Genomic DNA, 24,447 nt, shown 5'->3' on the forward strand with positions numbered 1-24,447 from the left:
CAGTGTAGCAGGATATGCACTCCACGAGGTGTATGTCTCAGTTTAGCAGGATAAACACACCACGAGGTGTATCTCATTGTAGCAGGATATACACACCACAAGGTGTATGTTTCAGTGTAGCAGGATATACACACCACGAGGTGTATGTCTCAGTGTAGCAGAATATACACACCACGAGGTGTATGTCTCAGTGTGGCAGGATATACACACCACGAGGTGTATGTCTCAGTTTGGCAGGATATACACACCACGAGGTGTATGTCTCAGTGTGGCAGGATATACACACCACGAGGTGTATGTCTCAGTGTGGCAGGATATACACACCACGAGGTGTATGTCTCAGTGTGGCAGGGTATACACACCACGAGGTGTATGTCTCAGTATGGCAGGATATACACACCACGAGGTGTATATCTCAGTGTGGCAGGATATACACACCACGAGGTGTTTGTCTCAGTGTGGCAAGATATACACACCGCAAGGTGTATGTCTCAGTATGGCAGGATATACACAGCACGAGGTGTATGTCTCAGTATGGCAGGATATACAAACCACGAAATGTATGTCTCAGTATGGTAGGATATATACACCACGAGGTGTATGTCTCACTATGGCAGGATATACACACCACGAGGTGTATGTCTCAGTATGGCAGTATATACACACCACGAGGTGTATGTCTCAGTGTGGCAGGATATACACACCACGAGGTGTATGTCTCTGTGTGGCAGGATATACACACCACGAGGTGTATGTCTCTGTGTGGCAGGATATACACACCACGAGGTGTATGTCTCAGTGTGGCAGGATATACACACCACGAGGTGTATGTCTCAGTGTATCAGGATATACACACCACGAGGTGTATGTCTCAGTGTAGCAGGATATACACACCACGAGATGTATGTCTCAGTGTGGCAGTATATGCACACCACGAGGTGTATGTCTCAGTGTGGCAGGATATACACACCACGAGGTGTATGTCTCAGTGTGGCAGGACATACACACCACGAGGTGTATGTCTCAGTGTAGCAGGATATACACACCACGAGGTGTATGTCTCAATGTGGCAGGATATACACACCACGAGGTGTATGTCTCAGTGTGGCAGGATATACACACCACGAGGTGTATGTCTCAGTGTGGCAGGATATACACACCACGAGGTGTATGTCTCAGTGTGGCAGGATATACACACCGCAAGGTGTATGTCTCAGTATATCAGGATATACACACCACGAGGTGTATGTGTCAGTATAGCAGGATATACGCACTACGAGGTGTATGTCTCAGTGTTGCAGGATATACACGCCACGAGGTGTATGTCTCAGTGTGGCAGGATATACATAAAACGAGGTGTATCTCTCAGTGTAGCACGATATACACACCACAAGGTGTATGTCTCAGTGTGGCAGGATATACACACCACGAGGTGTATGTCTCAGTGTGGCAGGATATACACACCACGAGGTGTATGTCTCAGTGTGGCAGGATATACACACCACGAGGTGTATGTCTCAGTGTGGCAGGATATACACACCACGAGGTGTATGTCTCAGTGTAGCAGGATATACACACCACGAGGTGTATGTCTCAGTGTAGCAGGATATACACACCACGAGATGTATGTCTCAGTGTGGCAGGATATACACACCACGAGGTGTATGTCTCAGTGTGGCAGGATATACACACCACGAGGTGTATGTCTCAGTGTGGCAGGACATACACACCACGAGGTGTATGTCTCAGTGTAGAAGGATATACACACCACGAGGTGTATGTCTCAGTGTGGCAGGATATACACACCACGAGGTGTATGTCTCAGTGTGGCAGGATATACACACCACGAGGTGTATGTCTCAGTGTGGCAGGATATACACACCATGAGGTGTATGTCTGTGTGGCAGGATATACACACCGCAAGGTGTATGTCTCAGTATGGCAGGATATACACACCACGAGGTGTATGTCTCAGTGTGGCAGGACATACACACCACGAGGTGTATGTCTCAGTGTAGCAGGATATACACACCACGAGGTGTATGTCTCAGTATGGCAGGATATACACACCACGAGGTGTATGTCTCAGTATGGATGGATATACACACCACGAGGTGTATGTCTCAGTGTGGCAGGATATACACACCACGAGGTGTATGTCTCAGTGTGGAAGGATATACACACCACGAGGTGTATGTCTCAGTGTGGCAGGATATACACACCACGAGGTGTATGTCTCAGTGTAGCAGGATATACACACCACGACGTGTATGTCTCAGTGTAGCAGGATATACACACCACGAGGTGTATGTCTCAGTGTAGCAGGATATGCACACCACGAGGTGTATGTCTCAGTGTAGCAGGATATGTACACCACGAGGTGTATGTCTCAGTGTAGCAGGATATACACACCACGAGGTGTATGTCTCAGTGTAGCAGGATATACACACCATGAGGTGTATGTCTCAGTGTAGCAGGATATGTACACCACGAGGTGTATGTCTCAGTGTGGCAGGATATACACACCACGAGGTGTATGTCTCAGTGTAGCAGGATATACACACCACGAGGTGTATGTCTCAGTGTAGTAGGATATACACACCACGAGATGTATGTCTCAGTGTGGCAGGACATACACACCACGAGGTGTATGTCTCAATGTGGCAGGATCACACCACGAAGTGAATGTCTTAGTGTAGCAGGATATGTACACCACGAGGTGTATGTCTCTGTGTGGCAGGATATACACACCACGAGGTGCATGTCTCAGTTTAGTAGGATATACACACCACGAGGTGTATGTCTCAGTGTGGCAGGGTATACACACCACGAGGTGTATGTCTCAGTGTAGCAGGATATACACACCATGAGGTGTATGTCTCAGTGTAGCAGGATATACACACCGCGAGGTGTATGTCTCAGTGTAGCAGCATATACACACCACGACGTGTATATCTCAGTGTGGCAGGATATACACATCACGAGGCGTATGTCTCAGTGTAGCAGGATATGCACTCCACGAGGTGTATGTCTCAGTTTAGCAAGATAAACACACCACGAGGTGTATCTCATTGTAGCAGGATATACACACCACAAGGTGTATGTTTCAGTGTAGCAGGATATACACACCACGAGGTGTATGTCTCAGTGTAGCAGAATATACACACCACGAGGTGTATGTCTCAGTGTGGCAGGATATACACACCACGAGGTGTATGTCTCAGTTTGGCAGGATATACACACCACGAGGTGTATGTCTCAGTGTGGCAGGATATACACACCACGAGGTGTATGTCTCAGTGTGGCAGGATATACACACCACGAGGTGTATGTCTCAGTGTGGCAGGGTATACACACCACGAGGTGTATGTCTCAGTATGGCAGGATATACACACCACGAGGTGTATATCTCAGTGTGGCAGGATATACACACCACGAGGTGTTTGTCTCAGTGTGGCAGGATATACACACCACGAGGTGTATGTCTCAGTGTGGCAGGATATACACACCACGAGGTGTATGTCTCAGTGTGGCAGGATATACACACCACGAGGTGTATGTCTCAGTGTGGCAGGATATACACACCACGAGGTGTATGTCTCAGTGTAGCAGGATATACACACCACGAGGTGTATGTCTCAGTGTAGCAGGATATACACACCACGAGATGTATGTCTCAGTGTGGCAGGATATACACACCACGAGGTGTATGTCTCAGTGTGGCAGGATATACACACCACGAGGTGTATGTCTCAGTGTGGCAGGACATACACACCACGAGGTGTATGTCTCAGTGTAGAAGGATATACACACCACGAGGTGTATGTCTCAGTGTGGCAGGATATACACACCACGAGGTGTATGTCTCAGTGTGGCAGGATATACACACCACGAGGTGTGTCTCAGTGTGGCAGGATATACACACCATGAGGTGTATGTCTGTGTGGCAGGATATACACACCGCAAGGTGTATGTCTCAGTATGGCAGGATATACACACCACGAGGTGTATGTCTCAGTGTGGTAGGATATACACACCACGAGGTGTATGTCTCAGTGTGGCAGGATATACACACCACGAGGTGTATGTCTCAGTGTGGCAGGATATACACACCACGAGGTGTATGTCTCAGTGTGGCAGGATATACACACCACGAGGTGTATGTCTCAGTGTAGCAGGATATACACACCACGAGGTGTATGTCTCAGTGTAGCAGGATATACACACCACGAGATGTATGTCTCAGTGTGGCAGGATATACACACCACGAGGTGTATGTCTCAGTGTGGCAGGATATACACACCACGAGGTGTATGTCTCAGTGTGGCAGGACATACACACCACGAGGTGTATGTCTCAGTGTAGCAGGATGTACACACCACGAGGTGTATGTCTCAGTGTGGCAGGATACACACACCACGAGGTGTATGTCTCAGTATGGCAGGATATACACACCACGAGGTGTATGTCTCAGTGTAGCAGGATATGTACACCACGAGGTGTATGTCTCAGTGTAGCAGGATATACACACCACGAGGTGTATGTCTCAGTGTAGCAGGATATACACACCATGAGGTGTATGTCTCAGTGTGGCAGGATATACACACCATGAGGTGTATGTCTCAGTGTAGCAGGATATGTACACCACGAGGTGTATGTCTCAGTGTAGCAGGATATACACACCATGAGGTGTATGTCTCAGTGGCAGGATATACACACCACGAGGTGTATGTCTCAGTGTGGCAGGATATACACACCACGAGGTGTATGTCTCAGTGTAGCAGGGTATACACACCACGAGGTATATGTCTCAGTGTGGCAGGATATACACACCACGAGGTGTATGTCTCAGTGTGGCAGGATATGCACACCACGAGGTGTATGTCTCAGTGTGGCAGGATATACACACCACGAGGTGTATGTCTCAGTGTAGCAGGGTATACACACCACGAGGTATATGTCTCAGTGTGGCAGGATATACACACCACGAGGTGTATGTCTGTGTGGTAGGATATACACACCACGAGGTGTATGTCTCAGTGTGGCAGGATATACACACCACGAGGTGTATGTCTCAGTGTGGCAGGATATACACACCACGAGGTGTATGTCTCAGTGTGGCAGGATATACACACCACGAGGTGTATGTCTCAGTGTGGCAGGATATACACACCACGAGGTGTATGTCTCAGTGTAGCAGGATATACACACCACGAGGTGTATGTCTCAGTGTAGCAGGATATACACACCACGAGGTGTATGTCTCAGTGTGGCAGGATATACACACCACGAGGTGTATGTCTCAGTGTGGCAGGATATACACACCACGAGGTGTATGTCTCAGTGTGGCAGGATATACACACCACGAGGTGTATGTCTCAGTGTGGCAGGATATACACACCACGAGGTATAAAATATAAACATATATGTGTTTCTTGGTTTGTTTACAAATTATTGTTTATGAAGTTACATTCTTATAAATCAATAAATTGCTGTCGTAAATCCTCAACTAGGATTTATCTTGATCACAGTTATAAGTTAATGGCTAAAAAAAGCAACGAGTCATTGCCTGAGATTAATGGTGAGTTAACGGTGAGAATCATCAACATCAACTCAGAGCGTCGTAAAGACGGTCAAGAGTGCTCCTTTAATACTAAAGTAGGAATTATGGTAAATATTTTGCTCCTCTATGAGCTACTAGCTCTCCTTGGAGCTTCTACTAGTTCTGGGAGCTTCTACTAGCTCTCCTTGGAGCTTCTACTAGCTCTCCTTGGAGCTTCTACTAGCTCTTCTGGGAGCTTCTACTAGCTCTCCTTGGAGCTTCTACTAGCTCTTCTGGGAGCTTCTACTAGCTCTTCTGGGAGCTTCTACTAGCTCTCCTTGGAGCTTCTACTAGCTCTTCTGGGAGCTTCTACTAGCTCTCCTTGGAGCTTCTACTAGCTCTCCTTGGAGCTTCTACTAACTCTTCTGGGAGCTTCTACTAACTCTTCTGGGAGCTTCTACTAACTCTTCTGGGAGCTTCTACTAGCTCTTCTGGGAGCTTCTACTAACTCTTCTGGGAGCTTCTACTAACTCTTCTGGGAGCTTCTACTAACTCTTCTGGGAGCTTCTACTAACTCTTCTGGGAGCTTCTACTAACTCTTCTGGGAGCTTCTACTAACTCTTCTGGGAGACTAAAAAAGTTTAAAAGGTTAATGGAAGAATTTGTGAGGGTGTGTACAAATTAAAATAAAAAGTTGACACAGAAAAGAGCAACATGAAGAGAGTAACAAAAAATTAGGCAAATGAAAACTGAATATTGGATTGGAGTTGGAGAGTATGGAAGCATTTGTGCAGGAATGTGTTGGTAAATGAGCTTATGACAGATGACATGAACAATAGAATAGATTAATGTTAAAAGGTTTATTATGTGTTAAGGCATCTATTGAAGCAGTGAATTATTATTATTGTCATGGGGGAGCCCTGAACCTATAGGGATTATACAGTGCCTGTAGGGGGAAGGGATGGGAGGCATTCTGGCTTAATTCAGGGAATTGGAGGACAGATCCAATTCCCAAGATCAAGAGCCCCTCACCAACATCAAGTAACCTCCCTTGAGGGAAAAGGCAGTGAAGATGTCATATTTGTGAGCTATACACAAATAACCCACACACAGGAGATACACTCATCATGATATTTCAGTCCAACTTTGACTATTTGGGTTATGTGTGCATTGTTACAGTTATGGTACTGTGCATGTTTGTTCTTTGTGAGCAATCTGTGTTATGAATATTATGCAGAGAATTTGGACCATAGAAATTAAAACAGTGTGGGCTTAAGAAATGTATAATTTAGATGGCAAAGGAGGAGTTGTTGAAGTTGACTGGGTTAGATGGAGCAGAATAAGATGACCAAGGTGCATAAATTCAGGATGGAAGAGAGAAGCGATAGGGATGTCCCAGGAAGATTGAGGGAGAGTGTGAAGAGGAATTAGTTGACAGGGTTTTGAGCATCCAACAGGTGTGTGTGTGTGTTGGATGGGAGCAAATGGAGCCAAGTGGTTTTAAGGATTTATGATGGTGCTGGAGTACAAGCAGGTAACATTTATGAAGAGATTTACAGAACCTTGTTAGCCTTGAGTTCTGAAGTACAGTACCTGCATTCTTATGGATGATGTTGCAGTTTGAATGATTATTTAAATTGTTTTGTCTGCACACTTGTAGTAAGACAATTCAGGGAAAAGTGCAAAACCCATAAGGGTCATGCAGCACATGGAGATTGGGGGACACTCAGGGACTCAATGAATAATGAATGCTTCCTTTTTTTAGGATCAGCTAACTTTGGTAAGAGATGGCTGGTGTGGTGACAGAAACATTCCAGAGTTAATATGAACTGTACTAAAGACTAGAAATATGGGAATATCCATGGCAGGTGGTAACAAGGTTATCAAAGCTATGATGGCACCATGGAGCACAGGTTCATATCAATCTGAGAAAATAGGTAAGATGTCCCATACCATCCATAAGTATAAAAAACTACAATTTCAAACTAAGAATAAAATGGAAGACTATTATTATTATTATTATTATTATTATTATTATTATTATTATTATTATTATTATCAAAAGGAGTGCAAAAGGAGACCGGATGATAGAGTGGGAGAGGTACTGTCAAGGAATTTTAATGAAAATAAGAAAAAATTTTGGAGTGAGTTAAACAAGTTAAGAAAGCCTAGGGAACAAATGGATTTATCAGTTAAAAACAGAGAAGGGGTGTTAGTAGATGGGGAGATGGAGGTTTTGGGTAGATGGCGAGAATATTTTGAGGAACTTTTAAATGTCGACGAAGAAAGGGAGGTGGTAATTTCATGCACTGGCCAGGGAGGTATACCATCTTTTAGGAGTGAAGAAGAGCAGGATGTAAGTGTGGGGGAGGTGTGTGAGGCATTACGTAGAATGAAAGGGGGTAAAGCAGCTGGAACTGATGGGATCATGACAGAAATGTTAAAAGCAGGGGGGGACATAGTGTTGGAGTGGTTGGTATTTTTGTTTAATAAATGTATGAAAGAGGGGAAGGTACCTAGGGATTGGCAGAGAGCATGTATAGTCCCTTTATGTAAAGGGAAAGGGGACAAAAGATATTGTAAAAATTATAGAGGAATAAGTTTACTGAGTATACCAGGAAAAGTGTACGGTAGGGTTATCGTTGAAAGAATTAGAGGTAAGACAGAATGTAGAATTGCGGATGAGCAAGGAGGCTTCAGAGTGGGTAGGGGATGTGTAGATCAAGTGTTTACATTGAAGCATATATGTGAACAGTATTTAGATAAAGGTAGGGAAGTTTTTATTGCATTTATGGATTTAGAAAAGGCATATGATAGAGTGGATAGAGGAGCAATGTGGCAGATGTTGCAAGTATATGGAATAGGTGGTAAGTTATTAAATGCTGTAAAGAGTTTTTATGAGGATGAATGATGATGAAAGTATTTTCTTTTTGGGGATTTTCTTTCTTTTTTTTTGGGTCACCCTGCCTCGGTGGGAGACGACCAACTTGTTGAAAAAAAAAAAAAAAAAAAAAAAATATTATTATAATCAAGGGGGACGCGCTAAACTCGGAGGATTATACAGCACCTGGGGGGGGGGATGTGGAAGGCATTCAGGCTTAATTCGGGGAACTGGAGCACAGATCCAATTCCCTAAATCAAGAGCCCCTCACCAACATCAAGGAACCTTCCTTGAGGGGTTTATGAGGATAGTGAGGCTCAGGTTAGGGTGTGTAAAAGAGAGGGAGACTACTTCCCGGTAAAAGTAGGTCTTAGACAGGGATGTGTAATGTCACTTTGGTTGTTTAATATATGTATTTAAAGATGGGGTTCTAAAAGAAGTAAATGCTAGGGTGTTCGGGAGAGGGGTGGGATTAAATTATGGGGAATTAAATACAAAATGGGAAGTGACACAGTTACTTTTTGCTGATGATACTGTGCTTATGGGAGATTCTAAAGTAAAATTGCAAAGGTTAGTGGTCGAATTTGGGAATGTGTGTAAAGGTAGAAAGTTGAAAGTGAACATAGAAAAGAGTAAGGTGATGAGAGTATCAAATGATTTAGATAAAGAAAAATTGGATATCAAATTGGGTAGGAGGAGTATGGAAGATCAAAAGGAAGCGCTAAACATACCAGAGTCATACAGCGCTGCAGGGTAGGAATTGTCGCAGGATCTAAGGATAAATAAGGAAGGAGATGACAATAAAGGTAAAGTTAGGAGGGGCTGTGAGGAGTGCTAAAGGAAGGATTATCAAAGTTTGTGTAATAAATTAGTTGCTGTCAAAAAGTCGAAGAGGGAGTCTGTGTCAAAAGTGGGTCCGTCAGTAAGGAGGGAAAATAAAGTAAGGGCGTTAGAACGGTGACGACGTCGAAGGAAAATTCTACGTGCTCGTTGATAAACAGGACAGTCCAATAGAATATGGGAAATTGAAACAAGAACTAGACATTTCTCACAAAGTGGAACAGGGTGCCTTTCCATGAGATACCCATGAGTTAGACAATTGTGTCAGTTGCAAAAACAAGAGTGTTGTCTCCCAATCTCGTTATGGATGACAAGAAGGCCAGAAACCCAAACTTGGTTTGATAGAATATAATTTGTTATGAATCATATCAGCCCAACATTGTTGCTGACAGTTGCGAAGGTGGTTATAGATTACAGCAAAATAGTCAGAGAATGGAATATATCTCTATGAAACTGGTAGGTCATGTATTGTAGATAACACAGCAGAGTCTGCCTCATTGCCCTGAACATCAACATGACCAGGGACCCAACAGAAAACGATTTCTTTATTTTTGTTAGTAATGCGACATAACCAAAGTTGTATATGAAGAACTAAGGAATGAGGTGAATCAAATTTTTTAATAGCTTGCAAAGCACTAAAGAAGTCTGAGATGATTACAAACTTTGAAGTAGGCATAGATGCAATACAGATAACTGCAATGAGAATGGCATACAATTCAGCTGTAAAAATGCTGGCCTAGTCTAATAAATGACCTCGCACCATGCTGTCAGGAAACACTGCTGCAAACCCAACACCAGCAGTGGATTTAGAACCGTCAGTGTACACTGCAACAGCACGAGAATGAGACCGGAAGTGATCAAGAAGAGAGCAAGATAGCAACTGTAGGTATTTGGGCTTTCATGCATGGCAGTGGGGAAGAACAGACACAAACTGTCGGAACTTTCCAAGGGGGAAGCAAAAAGTTAGATGCCAGATAAACATATAAAAGGGGCAACTGAAGAGAAAACAAGAACTATTGAATATGAAGGGAAAAGGGATGGAGTAAACAGGGGTGGCAAACAAATGATGAACTTCGTTACTATCCTGTATGTAGTAGGATCGTGCAGGTCATGAAAGCAGACAAAATAACAGAGGCAATGAGCATCACGACGATCATTCAAGGATGGGACATTTGCTTCTACATAGAGGCTCTTGACAAGTGAAGAGCGAAAAGCACCTAGATGTAAACATAATCCCTAATGATGGATGGGATCGAGTTTAGAAAGAATTGCGGGAGAGGCCGCAGAATATATCTGGTCACCAAAATCTAGCTTTGATAAAATCAGGGCCTAATGCAATCGAAGGAGGGTTCGACGATCTGCCCTCCATGAAAGATGAGCGAGGGTTTTAAGGAGGTTCAGCCAGCTATGGTAAGTTGCTTTCAGGGAGGTAACGTATGGTTTAAAAGACAACCGGTGGTCAAACAGCAGGCCGAGAAATCTGACCGTATCGCATTCAGGGATTTGTGAGCCATACAGGTACAATGGAGTACAGGGACGATTGAACATTTGGTGAAAGTAATTGTTTGTGTTTTAGCATTAGAAAATTTAAACCCATGAGTAGTAGCCCAATGGGAAACACTGTTGACAGCATTCTGGAGTGAGGCTGCTACTAGGTGACAGTCAGTGCCTGCACAAGCTATAGCGAAATCATCAACACAGAGTGATGACCAAATATTAGATGGCAGAACAGATCTAACCCCACCCATGGTATGGTTTGTTTGCAATCATGTCATTACACTCATAATAAATGGAGATTCTGAAAAATAAAGAATTTTCTAAAAATAAAAATAAACACCTGTATGGTAATGAATACAGTACATTAAAAGAACTTCTTCATAATAAACCTATATACAATATATGAGTAATTAATACCATTATTCTTTATAATTCTCCTGTATAACAAAAATATAACATCTGTACAGTACATCTATAGAATGTATCAGTAATGTCTTTGCAGTGACACAAGTAAGAACACAAATTCACAATACCGTGACTGGAACAATACACAAATAACCCGCACGTGTGAAAAAGAAACTTACGATGACGTTTAAGTCCGACTTGTATCATTAACTATGTGCGGGTTATTTGTGCACAGTACAATACTGTATATCACTGCTTCTTAGTGTACACTCCCTCACTATCTGACAGTGCTTGAAATAATCAGTTTTGGTCACAGATAAATTCGACAACTCTCTGTTCCATTAATTCCGGATCGCAGCACCTAACGCTTGCCGAAGTCACAACTTCATCCAGCAAGACATTCAAAACATGCTCATCCGCCACATACGACCAGAGGTATGTCCGTAGGTAGTAAGCATCCACTTGGACTTGTTGTAGCCCAAACCTACTGAAAGTTCGTAATCGCACACTCTCCAGCAGTGTCTGCGAAAGTGAGGGAATATAAATGGTCATCTACTGACGTAACTCAGTAATGGAACTATCTTTAAACTACCACAACAAACATTATAACACACTGTCTTACAAAAACAATCCAAACATGTCACAGACAAGCAAAATTGTTAGAGTTAATGTCTGAGATTGCAGACTAACAGCATTCAAGTAAACCAGCCTAATTTTATAAATGTCTGTAGTGATAAGTTAATTTTAAGGCTCCCCGAAGTGCTCTTCATAACTAGGAGCTTTCTATAAACTATGCTAAAAACATCAACTATTCCTGTAGTTATGTAATTTTATAGAACTAAAGATTATTATTATTATTATTATTATTATTATTATTATTATTATTATTATTATTATTATTATTATATTGGTTTGGTTACTGTTTTTTTGGTACTGGTAATATAATTTATTGGACAATGTGAAGTAACGGTAGTGATAGCTAGTACTGAGAAGGATAGCAATATCCCAGTCTTTTACAGTAGTAAAAGCTATTAAATAATTAAACAAGATAACAGAATATTAAAAACTACAAGAGATGGTAGATTAAAAAAAATTCCACAAGGTAGTCGAAAAAAAAAATTACTAGAAAAATAAAAAAAAAAAAGTTCAGGAACATAGGAAAAATATTAAACTACAAAACAAAAATTATTAATACTACTATACCTTAAGACTTATTTTAACAATTCCAGTTAAAATTGAGACTCTCGTAAATTCCACTGGGGCAAATATTTCAATGCGTTCTGACCAGAGTTTGTTGAGGTTAGCAACCAGGCTGTTGTCCAGCTGACTTGGTGTGTAAGACGACCAAGCTGAGCGACCACCACCTCCTCCACGGGAAGCATTCACACTATGGAGTACAATATTTAATAATACGGTCATTATAAATTCACTGTAAAATGAACTCTATGGTGAAGAACACAAAGGCACAAAACTGTGACTGGAACAACACACGAATAATCTGTACAAAGGAGAAAAAACTTTATGGTGACGTTTCAGTTGGACTCAGACCATTAACAAGTGACACTGACTAGTTAATGGTCCAACTTGGGCAGAAACATCATCATACAGTTTCTTTCCCTCTGAGTAGGTTATTTGTGTAATGAACTCTATGGTATGTGAAGGAAATTACAATATAGGCTTCCTTATAGTCACTTAATATTCGTACAATAAATCCCAATTGGTCAAAAAAGAAAGTCACAGACGAATGATGCGCTGTACCTGTGGAAGGTGCGGCGAGAAGAATCCGATGATCTGTCTCGACGATTACCTTCTTCATACAGTGCTCCAACCTGAAAGTTTATGACTGATTCACTTGTTTCCTGGGATACATTGATGACACATGATAAACCTGTGTTCATTCTTCCAGATTATGAATTACTTTACAACTTTTTTGGGGAGTCCCATAAACTTATAGAAATCAGTTTCAAAATAAAGTGATCCCTTGAGTTACAATATTGTACCTCAAAACTATTGTAAATAACTCTCCAAAAAATACAGAGAATTATGGTAATTAATTCCAAGATGTCAGAACACATCCAACCTGCCTTGGTAATTCATGTTGCTTTAATACTCTGAGGTTTCCTGATTGGTAAATAAACACAGGCTTCACCTTGAAATCTCCAGAGGCATTGACACCCAACAGCTGAGTAAGCCTACCTTTCATAGGCTTATGCCAAGCAAAGTGGCAGGATATAGCAGGGCAGGGCAGGGCAGGGCAGAGCAGGGCAGGGCAAGGCAGAACAGGGCAGGGCAAGGCAGAACAAGGAAGGGCAGGGCAGTGTAGGGCAGTGCAGAGCAGTGCAGGGCAGGGCAGTGCAGTGTAGGACAGTGCAGGGCAGGGCAGGGCAGCGCAGGGTAGTGCAGGGCAGGGCAGTGTAGGGCAGGGCAGGGCAGGGCAGGGCAGGGTAGGGCAGGGCAGGGCAGTGCAGGGCAGGGCAGGGCAGGGCAGGGCAGGAGAGCAAAGCAGAGCACAGCAGGGCAGGGCAGAGCAGGGCACTAAATATTTAGTCTTGTCGCAGTCTCCTTCTGCCCACATCTGATACATGTACAGTCTCCCTCCTGCCTCTGCCTTCCTTCCTCTCTTCCACCCTCCCTCTCTACCACCCACTACTCCCCCTCCCTCCCTCCATCCCACTCACCCCAACACAACTTAACCATCATTCCATTTAAGATCTTTTTATCACACTGTCTTGTCTCTGGGCTGAGGCCCACCCACACACTGATCATCATACACTTACGAATATCTCAAATTCTTCACTGCAACTCAGAATCAAATTCCTTTATGAGGGGTAAATTATAACTCAAGCCCATCATAACTCAAGGGACCACTGCACAGCAACAGGAACAATCATACAAACGATAAAGAAAATAGCATCTCTCTTCTTATAATACTGATGAAAAGAAGACAGAAGGGAATCATAAACATTCATAAAACATCAAAGTGAATCACGAATACTACATTTACAAATGTTGCAAAAATTTTCCGAAGTCTGTATTCAATAAATTAAATTATTTTAGGGTAAGAATATTATTTAAAACACTTCTTCTTATTCTTATGACCAGAGCTTTGGTAAGATGGGTAAGGAAGAAGGATGGGTAAGGATAGAAATATTGGAAAAGGTGGGAGGGGGGAGAGAGGTAGGATATAAAAGGTAAGTGGCCCAACCACTTTGGTGTAATTTAAAAATCGTATGTGAAATAAGATATTCTTGAAGGGGTATAATACTAACCCATCAGAGTCACATAGATATAACAGATATATAAGTACATGACTCTGAATTGGTAGTAATTATACAAGTTGCAATTGCTTTTTTTTTTTTTTTTTTTTTTGCGATTGCACAACGGATATTTAATCGACAATGAAGGCAATAATTTTCTGGCCAGTTTATAAAGAATTACTTGACAATGGCTTCTTACAGGTGGTGTCCCGCCATAGTAAATATAGCATAATTTTTTCAGTAGATTGTTATATAAGATGTCTCCCTAATTGGGGGCGATGATTTTCTCAGTAAACATAGAAGGGTTCTGGTGTTACCCAATCTTCTTCATCAGGGAGGTTGCTCAATATCATGGGTCGAGGGTAATCATCTTTATGGATAAAACGACGGACCCTCTGTGGGAGAGTCATTCTTTGAGTCCTGTGAGGAGGAGTATTGATGAGTATTGATGATATAATCTGTGGTATTTACAACTTGTATAGGATGTTCTCTATCTGGCATGTATAGCTCTTGCATTGTATAGAGTTGTTTCTTCTTCAGGGTGTCAAGGCGTACATTTAACCCTTTGACTGTTTTCGATGTATAAATATGTCTTACGAGCCAATGTTTCTGACGTATATATACTCAATAATTCTAGCGGCTTCAAATCAAGCGGGAGAAAGCTGGTAGGCCCACATGTGAGAGAATGGGTCTGTGTGGTCAGTGTGCACCACAAAAAAAAAATCCTGCAGCACACATTGTGTAATGAGAAAAAAAACTCTGATCGTTTTTTTGGAATAAAACGCCGACTTGGAGGTGTATTTTTGTATAGTATTTATCGTCGTATTCGCGTTTTCATGGTCTTAGGTGATAAAATGGAAAACATTACAGAAATAGAGATGATTTTCATTACTTTGACGATGAAAACGACCTTGAAACTGAGCTCAAAGTAGCAGAAATGTTCAATTTTTACCAATGTTCAGGAGTAAATAAATCACACCACACGTCCAATACACATCAACTGGGGAGTCTAATATTCTTTCACTAGTGCACTGATATTATTTATACCATTTTTACAATAATGCAGTAGTCTGCATAACAGTAAATTTTGTATTTTTTTGTATGAATAAAAAATCAAAATAGAAAGCAATAATAATATAAGAGGGGCCTAGAGATGTGACTAATGAACAGAGCATATGTTATTTTAGTGCCACAAGTGTCTACCTTGTTTATTCTGGACCCTATTTTGAAATTGGCATCTTTTTTAGTTTGCGTGAAATTGGCCAAATTGCCAATTTCTGACCACCATATTGGGTAGTCCAAATTAGTAAATGGGAGGTTTCTTGTACTCAGCTGATAGATAAAATGGAGTTCTAAAGAAATAGCTATGACTTTGGTCAACTAGAACAATGGAATTGGCTGAAAATAGGGCTCAAAGTCGGCGAAATCGCCGATACGCATATGTCGCCGAGACCGCTAACTTCGCGGGAGCATAATTCCATGAGTTTTCAACCAAATTTCGAATTTTTGGTGTCATTACCATCGGGAAAAGATTCTCTATCATTTCATAAGAAAAAATATTTTTTTTTTTTTTTTTCAAAAATTGAGCGACAGAATGACAGTTTCAGAAAGGGGCCTGAAACAGTCAAAGGGTTAAGGCAGTAATATCTTGTTGTACGTGTAAATCTACCATTTTAACTCTGTCTCTCCTCCTGGTACCCGTAATGAAGCGAAGAGCTCTATTCTGGACCCGTTGTAACCGTAGCATGTTGGTCTTTGTTGTTAATGACATTGGGACACATGGGTATTCGAGTATAGGTCTTATTATCATTTTATACAGATTTTTTTTGACATGTGGAGGGGCTTGATTGAATCGAAAGAGACTGCTAAGACCGGCTTTGGCTATGTTGATCTTTTTAGTTACATGAGATGTTGAGTGGAGTAGCCTGTCTATTTCATATCCCAAGATCTTGTTAGGGTTTCTAATGGCTACAGGTGTACCTCTGATGGAGATACCCCCTTTATCTTCGATTGTTGATGCAAAACATCCTATCGTGTTAACAAGGACTTTGTCAGGATTAGTCGTAATTCTCCATTTCTTTTCCCAATTAGATGTTCGACGAAGTTCAATATTCATTTTTTCTATGACTCTCTCACACTTGTATTTTCCTGTTACCGGAGTTGATGAGACGACATGAATAACATCATCTGAAAACTGCGTTATAATTGTATCATTAAACTCTGGTTGAGGAAGGTCATTCACACAAATGTTGAACAGAATTGGACTAAGACAAGAACCTTGTGGGACCCCAGCTGTTGGTATAAAAGGCTCTGTCGACCTGCCATGAAAGGTGGGAATGATTTTTCTTTGAGTTAAGAAATTATATATTAATCTGAGAAAAGTCCAGTTATGGTCTGGTAGGTCAATGAGTTTGTATATAAGACCATCATGCCATAAGCTATCAAAAGCTTTATGAACATCTCTAGTGGCAATTAGGGCAAGATTACCCTGATGTTTTAGACTTGCTACAGTGTCAAAAATAACATTTATTGCATGATTGGTACCTCTATGTGTTCTAAAGCCAAATTGTTTTTCAGTAAAAAGGTGATTAAACTCCATATAGTAGTTCAGTCTATTGGAAATGATCTTCTCAAGAACTTTTCCAGTGACTTCAAGTAAAGATATAGGTCTATAGTTCCCAGGTTGGTGGATGTCTTTATTGGGCTTACCAAGAAAGATCATCCTAGCAGTCTTAAAAACAACTGGAAAATGTCCTGAAGCCAAGATGGCATTAAAGATATTAACCAAAGACTGTTTACAATTTCTGGGTAGGAACTTTATTTGTTTCATTGTTATTCCAGAGAGACCAGGGGCTCTATTTCACATTCTTCCAATAACCTGACTCATCTCTAGTAATGTAATAGGTCTAGTAAGCGGGTGGGTATCTTCAAGAGTTGAAGTATCGATGGAAGGTATTTAAAACACTATATTAATTTTATTGGGTATAAACTAAAACATATATGTCTAATTCTGACTTACTTGAGTGTCCATAGTAGAAATCTCATCGAGGACGGTTCGCATGACTCTGCGTACACTACGGGGCTCCCCACATCCCAACCAGTCCTTCAACTCAACACTGCGACGCAGCATCTGCACACAAAAAACATTCAGGAAAAAATAAATATTAAATAAATTGGAATGAACCAGCACACATTCCACATACCCAAGTATAAAAGTGAAGTGACTTTATGCAATAATTTTTGTCACCTTCAAATGCACAATTACAACTACAAATGAATGGAAGAAGTCATATACATGTATATTTATCAATCCCTATATTATAGTCATTTCAAGAAATTCCCATAAACTGAATTTTTCACACTAACAGCAGACATTAACAGAGGGCAACAGCTTGATCTGTGTCCTTCATTTGAAATGTCAATCAATACAGTACAGTACAGTGGACCCCCGCATAACGATCACCTCTGAATGCGACCAATTATGTAAGTGTATTTATGTAAGTGCGTTTGTACGTGTATGTTTGGGGGTCTGAAATAGACTAATCTACTTCACAATATTCCTTATGGGAACAAATTCGGTCAGTACTGGCACCTGAACATACTTCTGGAGAGAAAAAATATCGTTAACCGGGGGTCCACTGTACTATGCATACACTATCCATTCAACTTACAATGTTTAATGTTACAAAAAATCCCTTATATTTAGTTACTACATGTAATGCATATTTATACATTATTTGGTGTTTGTGTATTGGTTTAGTGTTTAATTATTGGTAGTGTAACCAAGGAAGCATCAATGTCTGACATCCGAGACAATGTCCAGGATCTTACTTGTAATAATCCATCTTACTGTATTTTATGCACTATTTACCAGTTTTATATTGTATGATAATCTTACCATTTCATGCAAGATTTCAGGTACGTCTTGCTACTTCTACTTACACTTAGGTCACACTGCACATACAAGTACAAGCATACATATACACACACCTCTGGGTTTTCTTCTGCTTCTTTCTAGTTCTTATTCTTGTTTATTTCCTCTTATCTCCATGGGGAAGTGGAACAGAATTCTTCCTCCGTAATAATAGGTTTAATATGTGATGGTAATGATGAGTGAACCTGTGGAGGTGTTGCCTACCTTACATCAACCACAGTACTTGCATAACCAGTGGTGGGCAAGGCCATAAATCAGCATCACATTTGTAACCATATACAATGTCATTTTCAGGACTTAAAATTTCTGAGTCTATGTCCATTGCATGGATTCTGTAGCTTTAAGTACAATGTTGAACACAGCCTCTGAGAGGAAGGGTTTACACTCTTAAATTATGTCACTGTGGATATAGTTTCTGAACCTTGTCATGTTTGAACACAGACTTAGAGTGATGTCAACACCAGCTTATGTGTGAACTTACTGTCCTCTGCTTTTAGGACATAGCCTTTATAAATCTACTACTTGTGTATACTTTTATCAACATGTCCAAGACAAGATGACATTTATAAAACAAATGCAATGAGTGAAGAAAGATACTGACCTGACTGATGGAGGCTCCCTGAGTGTGAACATAATGGTTGAGAAGTTTCTGTCCGGCCTCTCGCATACCGTCCGTGATGGTGTGAAGGTGTGTCAGGCCAGTCTTATCCTCTAACTGCAGCTGCTCATCACAGTGACTTAGCTGGTGCAAGAAACCAAATGAATATTAACACTAAATACTACAACATTTAATTTAGCTGCTAAAATTAATCAAAGCACTAAATACTGATGGTACTGACAGTAATTTATACAGTTACACATTATTTTTAACACACTGGCCATCTCCCACCAAGGCAGTGTGACCCAAAAAAGAAGAAACAGAAATTTTTCTTTTTACATGAGTAATTTATACAGAAGAGGTTACTACTTGCTTGCTTCCAGCATTTTAGTCACCTATGACCTGAAAACCTTTTCAGGTATTTGTCGGACATGGGTATTAAACTTCAAGTTGCAGTCACGGTGCAGACATAACAACCTAACCATTGATCATTATGTGTAATTGGATATTTGTAGCTGTTTCCAAACATCATGTAGGTTTGATCAATATTAAGAGTGAGTTTGATTAGATTTTTTAGATTTTGCCACTGAAGTGGCTAGTTTATTGTGCACCCCATATCCATCCTGTGGACGGTAGCGCAAGAGCATATGGATACACAAAAGGCCCAGGAACTAGGCCCCAAAGGGTTAACAGGAATACATATGGATTTGTATCTACATATCTATATTGGCAGTTTGGAGGGATATGTTGTGTATCTTTATATGTGTATGCTTCTAAACTGTTGTATTCTGAGCACCTCTGCAAAAACAGTGATGATGTGTGAGTGTGGTGAAAGTGTTGAATGATGATGAAAGTATTTTCTTTTTGGGGATGTTCTTTCTTTTTTGGGTCACCCTGCCTCGGTGGGAGACGGCCGACTTGTTGAAAAAAAAAAAAAATCTATAGTTCACTTATCTGTTACAAGCAAATTTAGGAAATTTGATAAGTATATCTGGTATCTTGTTTTCATTAATAAGATATCTTGACATGTCACATAGTTTATTATACTGTGTGTTTCTGTATTCTTCAATAAGTGGACAATTAAGCACATAGTGTTCAAGACAGTAACCATATGCCTGATCACATAATTTACATTTAGTTTGATCATAATCTGTGTGTCTCCCAAACTGCCAGAAGTACTTGTAACCAAGCCTAAGCCTGGCCACTACAACATCAGTCAGTACTTACAACCAAGCCTAAGCCTGGCCACTACAACATCAGTCAGTACTTGTAACCAAGCCTAAGCCTGGCCACTACAACATCAGTCAGTCTGTTCACACTGCACGTTGCTCCATAAACATACTTATCTACGTTCATGTTATCATAGTGGGTTATAGATCTACTCAGGCTTCTAATTGCATTCCTATAACAATCATTTTCATTATTTACTTCTCTCCTAATATTATTCCTAATGCTAGACACAGTTATACCAAAGTTATATTCTACATTCTTCTTCTGGGTACTCTTCTTGGCTAACATATCAACTTTATCATGAAGGAGTAATCCAGTGTGTGTGATGGGATCCATAGCAACTGTAGATTACAGTGGACCCCCGGTTAACGATATTTTTTCACTCCAGAAGTATGTCCAGGTGCCAGTACTGACCGAATTTGTTCCCATAAGGAATATTGTGAAGTAGATTAGTCCATTTCAGACCCCCAAACATACACGTACAAACGCACTTACATAAATACACTTACATAATTGGTCGCATTCGGAGGTGATCGTTATGCGGGGGTCCACTGTAATTCCTTTGTCCCTGATTTTTGAGTATCTATACATGACTTCTCCAATGAGCATGTTATTGGAGTCATTATATGAGTCAAGAGCCTTCAATAATGACATAGAATCAGCAATGATGATAGAGTCAAGCTCAATGTCATAGGTTAGCTTTAGCGCCATTAGGATTGCAAACAATTCAGTTAGCAGCGAAGACGCCCATTTGTTAATTCTTATGCCTATCTCAACAAATTTATTATCGTTCTTAATCCTTTCAGGGTTTCGGACTTACTAGTACAGCTTACGCACCAGAGTTTTTTGACTGGTTTTACAATGAAAAGTACCTTGAAATTGAGCTCAAAGTAGCAGAAATGTTCGATTTTTACCAAAGTTCAAAAGTAAACAAATCATGCTAAGCGTCCAATACACGTCAACTGGTGAATCTAATATTCTTTCACAAGTGTACCAATATTATTTATACCATTTCTACACTAATGTAGTAGTCTGCATAACAGTAAATCTTCTATTTTTTGTGAGAATAAAAATTCAAAGTTGAAAGCAAAAGAATGTAAGAGGGGCGTGGGGACGTGACTAACGAACAGAGGAAATGTTATTTTAGTGCCAGGAATGTCCTTCTTGTTTATTCTGGACCCTATTCGGAAATTGGCCTCTTTTGAAATTTGTTTGAAATTGGCAAAATTGCTAAATTCTGACCACTTTATTGGATAGTTGAAATAGGTAAATGGGTGGTTTCTTGTACTCATTCGATAGAAAAAATGGAGTTCTAGCAAAATAGTTATGATTTTTGTCGACTAGTACACTGGAATTGGCCGAAAATAGGGCTCAAAGTAGGCAAAATCGCTGATGAGTAAACATCGTCGAGACCGCTAACTTCACGAGAGCATAATTCCGTAAGTTTTCCATCAAATTTCATACTTTTGGTGTCATTATGATCGGGAAAAGATTCTCTATCTTTTCGTAAGAAGTTTTTTTTTTTTTTAAATTTAGGCAAACCTGAGAACAAGTCTGGGCGAGGGCCTGGGGACCCTGAAAGGGTTAACTAGGGAGGTGGCAACAAGAGCAGATGCAGCCCTGCCAGAAGACTCCTGTTTAGATCCATCAGTGCATATAACTTGTGATAACTTATTACTACCAGCTAGGCGAGAAATTTCTTCTTGAGCAGTTGCTTTAACAAGTGATTCAAGGAAGGGATTACTAGCAATGAGTTTCTTCAGAGAAATGGCAAACATCGAACTAAAGCTAAAGGAATCATATAGGAGTCAGGAATCGTGATTTGTTGGTAGTCATCCATACAGACATTTTAAGGAGCTCCTCATTAACAGAGTTGTTGAAAGGAATCAGATTTGAATGGGAGATGACAAAAGGTGTATCAACTGCAAACAGAACAGGTTCAAAGAGACAAGATGCATTGGGGAGGTCACTGATGTATATGAGGAAGAGCAAAGGGTCAAGAATACTGCCCTGAGGCATCCCTATGTCAATATGCTGAGCTGAAGGAGACATACTGGTGTCTCCTAAGATAAGACCTTAGGATAACCTTAAATATCAAATTTGTCTTGTACAGGAACTCTCCAGTATCATAACTGATGATCATGATGATGACTGATTGACTGATAATAATAATAGATGTGGGCTGTGAAGGGTGCTTCTTGTTCTTGTTGATGTACTGGTAAATGGTAGTCATCATCATCATCATAATATTAGTGACAACAGAGGTGAGTTGTTAGGGAGGTATCATGTTCTTGGTACTGAGTAGTTGCTAGCAGAGACAGTGATAATGATGATGGTGAATGATAATGTAGGATGAAAAAACATTATTAATAAAATAAAGATGGTGAACAAGTAAGAGTGATAATAATGATGAATATAGGATGGAAGATACTTCTACAAGACTTACCAGGTAATGAACAGTAGAAGTGTGCAGGTCAAGGCACATGCGAGACAGCAGCAGCAACAAGACTGGATCCTTGTCCTTCTTGTGACAGAATTGCAACATTGTGTCAGTTATGTGCAAGAAGAAAGCCACAACAACTCCCTCACGTACCAGCTCACGGCAAAAGCGACGGCGGAACTCTGCACGCACGGCAAATGTGTGTTTGGGCTGAGTGAAAGCCTGGCCGGAGACACGGAGAATGTTATGTCACTCTTCTTCTCCATTAGATCTATGCCCAAAATGCACCACATGCCAGTGGCTTTCTTTTGTGCTTAACAATATTTTAGTATATGTAAACTACATTACTTGTTTACTGTAGAAAAGTGGATGAATTTGGTAGGGTGTGCAAAAGAAGAAAATTAAAGGTGAATACAGGAAAGAGTAAGGTTATGAGGATAACAAAAAGATTAGGTGATGAAAGATTGAATATCAGATTGGAGGGAGAGAGTATGGAGGAGGTGAACGTATTCAGATATTTGGGAGTGGACGTGTCAGCGGATGGGTCTATGAAAGATGAGGTGAATCATAGAATTGATGAGGGAAAAAGAGTGAGTGGTGCACTTAGGAGTCTGTGGAGACAAAGAACTTTGTCCTTGGAGGCAAAGAGGGGAATGTATGAGAGTATAGTTTTACCAACGCTCTTATATGGGTGTGAAGCGTGGGTGATGAATGTTGCAGCGAGGAGAAGGCTGGAGGCAGTGGAGATGTCATGTCTGAGGGCAATGTGTGGTGTGAATATAATGCAGAGAATTCGTAGTTTGGAAGTTAGGAGGAGGTGCGGGATTACCAAAACTGTTGTCCAGAGGGCTGAGGAAGGGTTGTTGAGGTGGTTCGGACATGTAGAGAGAATGGAGCGAAACAGAATGACTTCAAGAGTGTATCAGTCTGTAGTGGAAGGAAGGCGGGGTAGGGGTCGGCCTAGGAAGGGTTGGAGGGAGGGGGTAAAGGAGGTTTTGTGTGCGAGGGGCTTGGACTTCCAGCAGGCATGCGTGAGCGTGTTTGATAGGAGTGAATGGAGACAAATGGTTTTTAATACTTGACGTGCTGTTGGAGTGTGAGCAAAGTAACATTTATGAAGGGATTCAGGGAAACCGGCAGGCCGGACTTGAGTCCTGGAGATGGGAAGTACAGTGCCTGCACTCTGAAGGAGGGGTGTTAATGTTGCAGTTTAAAAACTGTAGTGTAAAGCACCCTTCTGGCAAGACAGTGATGGAGTGAATGATGGTGAAAGTTTTTCTTTTTCGGGCCACCCTGCCTTGGTGGGAATCAGAGTAGGGGAGTTAGTAGATGGGGAGATGGAGGTATTGGGTAGATGGCGAGAATATTTTGAGGAACTTTTAAATGTTAAGGAAGAAACAGAGGCAGTAATTTCATGCACTGGTCAGGGAGGTATACCATCTTTTAGGAGTGAAGAAGAGCAGAATGTAAGTGTGGGGGAGGTACGTGAGGCATTACGTAAAATGAAAGGGGGTAAAGCAGCTGGAACTGATGGGATCATGACAGAAATGTTAAAAGCAGGGGGGGATATAGTGTTGGAGTGGTTGGTACTTTTGTTTAATAAATGTATGAAAGAGGGGAAGGTACCTAGGGATTGGCAGAGAGCATGTATAGTCCCTTTATATAAAGGGAAAGGGGACAAAAGAGACTGTAAAAATTATAGAGGAATAAGCTTACTGAGTATACCAGGAAAAGTGTACGGTAGGGTTATAATTGAAAGAATTAGAGGTAAGACAGAATGTAGGATTGCGGATGAGCAAGGAGGTTTTAGAGTGGGTAGGGGA

The 24,447-nt window shown here is 41.0% G+C and overlaps 1 protein-coding gene across 1 annotated transcript; it reads right to left on the reverse strand.

Moving 5' to 3' along the window:
* Window positions 1–11,002: 11,002 nt before the first annotated feature.
* Window positions 11,003–22,939, reverse strand: LOC138851998 (vacuolar protein sorting-associated protein 51 homolog). The gene is made up of 6 exons (XM_070081595.1): window positions 22,631–22,939; window positions 18,958–19,098; window positions 17,442–17,552; window positions 12,924–12,994; window positions 12,369–12,552; window positions 11,003–11,687 (listed from the first exon to the last, which is right to left on the reverse strand). The coding sequence occupies exons 1-6, from the start codon at window positions 22,727–22,729 to the stop codon at window positions 11,466–11,468; spliced, it is 828 nt and encodes a 275-aa protein (XP_069937696.1). The 5' UTR covers window positions 22,730–22,939; the 3' UTR covers window positions 11,003–11,465.
* Window positions 22,940–24,447: the final 1,508 nt, after the last annotated feature.

Source organism: Cherax quadricarinatus, unplaced genomic scaffold (assembly GCF_038502225.1).
Source record: "Cherax quadricarinatus isolate ZL_2023a unplaced genomic scaffold, ASM3850222v1 Contig3280, whole genome shotgun sequence".
NCBI classification, from domain to species: domain Eukaryota; kingdom Metazoa; phylum Arthropoda; class Malacostraca; order Decapoda; family Parastacidae; genus Cherax; species Cherax quadricarinatus.